The sequence below is a fragment of the Antrostomus carolinensis genome, unplaced genomic scaffold, assembly GCF_000700745.2.
Source record: "Antrostomus carolinensis isolate BGI_N321 unplaced genomic scaffold, ASM70074v2 scaffold47745, whole genome shotgun sequence".
Classification (NCBI taxonomy): Eukaryota; Metazoa; Chordata; class Aves; order Caprimulgiformes; family Caprimulgidae; genus Antrostomus; species Antrostomus carolinensis.
The window spans coordinates 1,566-4,159 of NW_010315289.1; the positions used below are offsets into that span (position 1 = coordinate 1,566).

The 2,594-nt window shown below is 55.7% G+C and overlaps 1 protein-coding gene across 1 annotated transcript in view; it reads right to left on the reverse strand.

Annotated features, from left to right (window-relative positions):
• Nucleotides 1–436: 436 nt before the first annotated feature.
• Nucleotides 437–2,594, reverse strand: part of AMDHD2 (amidohydrolase domain containing 2) — a gene marked incomplete at its 5' end in the record, with an annotated part of 6,597 nt that continues 4,439 nt past the window's right edge. Inside the window, 4 exons of the mRNA XM_010167896.1 lie at nucleotides 437–525; nucleotides 904–1,005; nucleotides 1,423–1,491; nucleotides 2,219–2,447. Of these exons, the coding sequence (XP_010166198.1) occupies nucleotides 437–525; nucleotides 904–1,005; nucleotides 1,423–1,491; nucleotides 2,219–2,447 (489 nt within the window). The remainder of the gene's footprint in view (nucleotides 526–903; nucleotides 1,006–1,422; nucleotides 1,492–2,218; nucleotides 2,448–2,594) is intronic.

Below are 2,594 nucleotides of genomic sequence, written 5' to 3' on the forward strand. Positions count from 1 at the left end.
GAGGCAAACAGCAGGCAGAGGAATGGAAATGGCTTGAGGCTGCCTCGGGTGCAGAGCAGGTTAGTGTGTGCTGGGTAAAACAGTGCAAAGGCTGGGACAGCTTCACCCTGCTGTGAGAAACAGAAGCACCTCTGTCTGGGGACTCCATACGGGACAGCTGTGTAGTCCTTTGGGTCACGCTGGGGACTGACAATCGCCCCCTACACAGATCTGCCTGCTTTCCTCACCACCAACTGAGCACCAACAAATTTGTTGCAGACATGGCTGTAACTGGAAGCAGCGGCTGCGCTGGTAAACACAGCTCTTTGGTATGAGGCTCCTTTAAGAGAGTTGCAGGAAGGAATTTAAAAAAAAAAAGAGAAGTGGAGTGAAGTGGTTACCAAAGCTGCCAACAACAGTGCCAGAGAGCCTCGGGGGGCACCAGGACAGCCCAGCGTCACATGCCTAATGCATCCCGTCTCCAGACTTCCTCGCCCGCGATGTACGTGGCTTGCACATACAGACCGTCATTCAGCATCAGGAAATCTGCATCGGACGAGAGAGAAAGGAAGCAGCTGTCAGAGAAATGGAGCAGCTGAAGCTGGCTGGGAGGAGCTGGGCTCAGTGGGAGAGAGCTTCTTCCCACCCCAGAAGCAGCAGCAGGACAGCAGTGTGGTGCCACCCCTGCTATGGCAGCTCTGCTCCATGCTTGGCTGAGATGTGGGGGTCCCTCCAAAGGGCAGCCAAGGGAAAAACGACTGGAGCAAAAGTTCAGAGCAAATCCCAGGCAGAGGGAGTCTCTCTGCATTTCCCACTGAAGCAGGGGATGAAGATGCATTTGCAGCAGTCCCTGCTTTGCTCCAACACCTAGGAGCCCTCACACTGTTTCCCCCATACCAGTACCTGCTCTCACCATACCAGTACCTGCATCGGAGTCATAATTTAGTGTCCCCTTTTTGTGTTCAATCCCGAGGAGCTGGGCAGGATGCAGAGACGCTGCCTCCAACGCTGTCTCTACCGAGCACCCTGGGACAGAGAAGGGGGAGGCATTAGGGCAGCAAACAGCCCCGTTGCCAGAGCAGCCCCCTGGCTAAGGCAACTGACAGCCTGGCAGGGACCCGAGCTGGAACACCCTTGTCACAGCCATATGGAGCTGTGGAGGGGAGACATCCCGATGAGAGACAGCGGGAAGAGGAGAACTGAACACCTCGGGTATGGGGAGAGGAAAATCATTGACCTTTGTGAAAAAGGAGCAGGAAAGTTCACCTCTCATTAGTGCTATGGGTTAAAATAAAACCAAGGCCCATGCTGCTGATCCCAGCCCTTCTCATTGTCTCAGGCAAGAGGGAATGTTTCCTGGTGAAGCGGACACAGCTGGAAAGAGCAAGACCCCCTTCCCAAGTCAACGTAGGGAGCAACAGCCTGTGGACAAGGCTCACTTACCTGTGGCTTCTTGGAAGTGTCGCACACACGTGTCCATGGTGGCCACACTACCACTCAGGGTCTTTGTGCCTGGGAAAGGAACAGGATGGCACTAAGCAGGTCCCACAACCCATAGCAAGGAGAAGCGGGGTGGTGGGAAAGCCTAATGTGACCAAAAGGGGTAGAAATCCTGGGTGACACGAGGAGTGAGTTGAAGGGCCTGCAGCCATGGCTGCCAAGTGACAGAGCAAGGCGAGAGCCTGTCCTGGCAGCGCAGGGAGAGGTACCAGGATGTCACCCTGCAGCTCCACCACAAGACCAGCTAGACTGGGCGAAACTCTTAACTCACAATGCAGGCACCTGCTGCCAGAGACAGAGGAAGGGAATAGAGAGAAGAATGATCATTCAGAATATCATCCCAGTCTCCAACTGCTTGCAGCTTAGGGAAATTTGTTAGCAAGAAGTGCTGGTGTTATAGTAAGGACAAGGGACAGTACGTATCTGTGGGATTTCTCTGTCCTTTCTGACCACACTGGAACCTCTACCATGCATGACGTTGTGCAACAAGGTGTCCAGAGGTGTTGCGGACAGCTGAAAATTGACAGATTCCTCCTCGCTCCACCAAGACAGGGCAATCCCCCCCTTCAGGAGGTGCCTCATTCTCCTCAGGGCCAAGTCACTGCAGAGCCATGAACCAATCAGGCACCAAAACCCAAGCAGGTGCCACAACCAACAAGCACTGCAAGGTGTGCGGGGCTCCCCAGGAACAGACACGAGTGGCTGCGCTCCCCCAGCTCTTTTGCAGGATGGCGCTTACCTGCAATGTAGGTGTTCAGCCCATCGATCTCCACCACCTGCTGACCCAGTGTGTGCCGACCCGGTGCCAGCCCCATGCCAGCGATCGCATCCGTCACCAGCACCAGGCCTGAGGAACGCACGGAAAGAGGCTGCGTTAGCTTTGCAGCTGCCCCTGCTGCAGCTCCGAGCACTGTGCCATGCTGGTCCTCCCAGAGAGGAGCCAGCTGTGTCAGACCGAAGCACGAGGGCTGGTGGACCAGCATATGTGGCTGTGACCTCTTTCAGGCAGCAAGGGCAGCACATCCCAGAACTTGTGCAAGTGTTTTGTGGGAGATGGCGCAGCGCTCGGGGAGGCTGGTGACACTGCGTGCGACCGGCATGGCTCACCTTTGGGG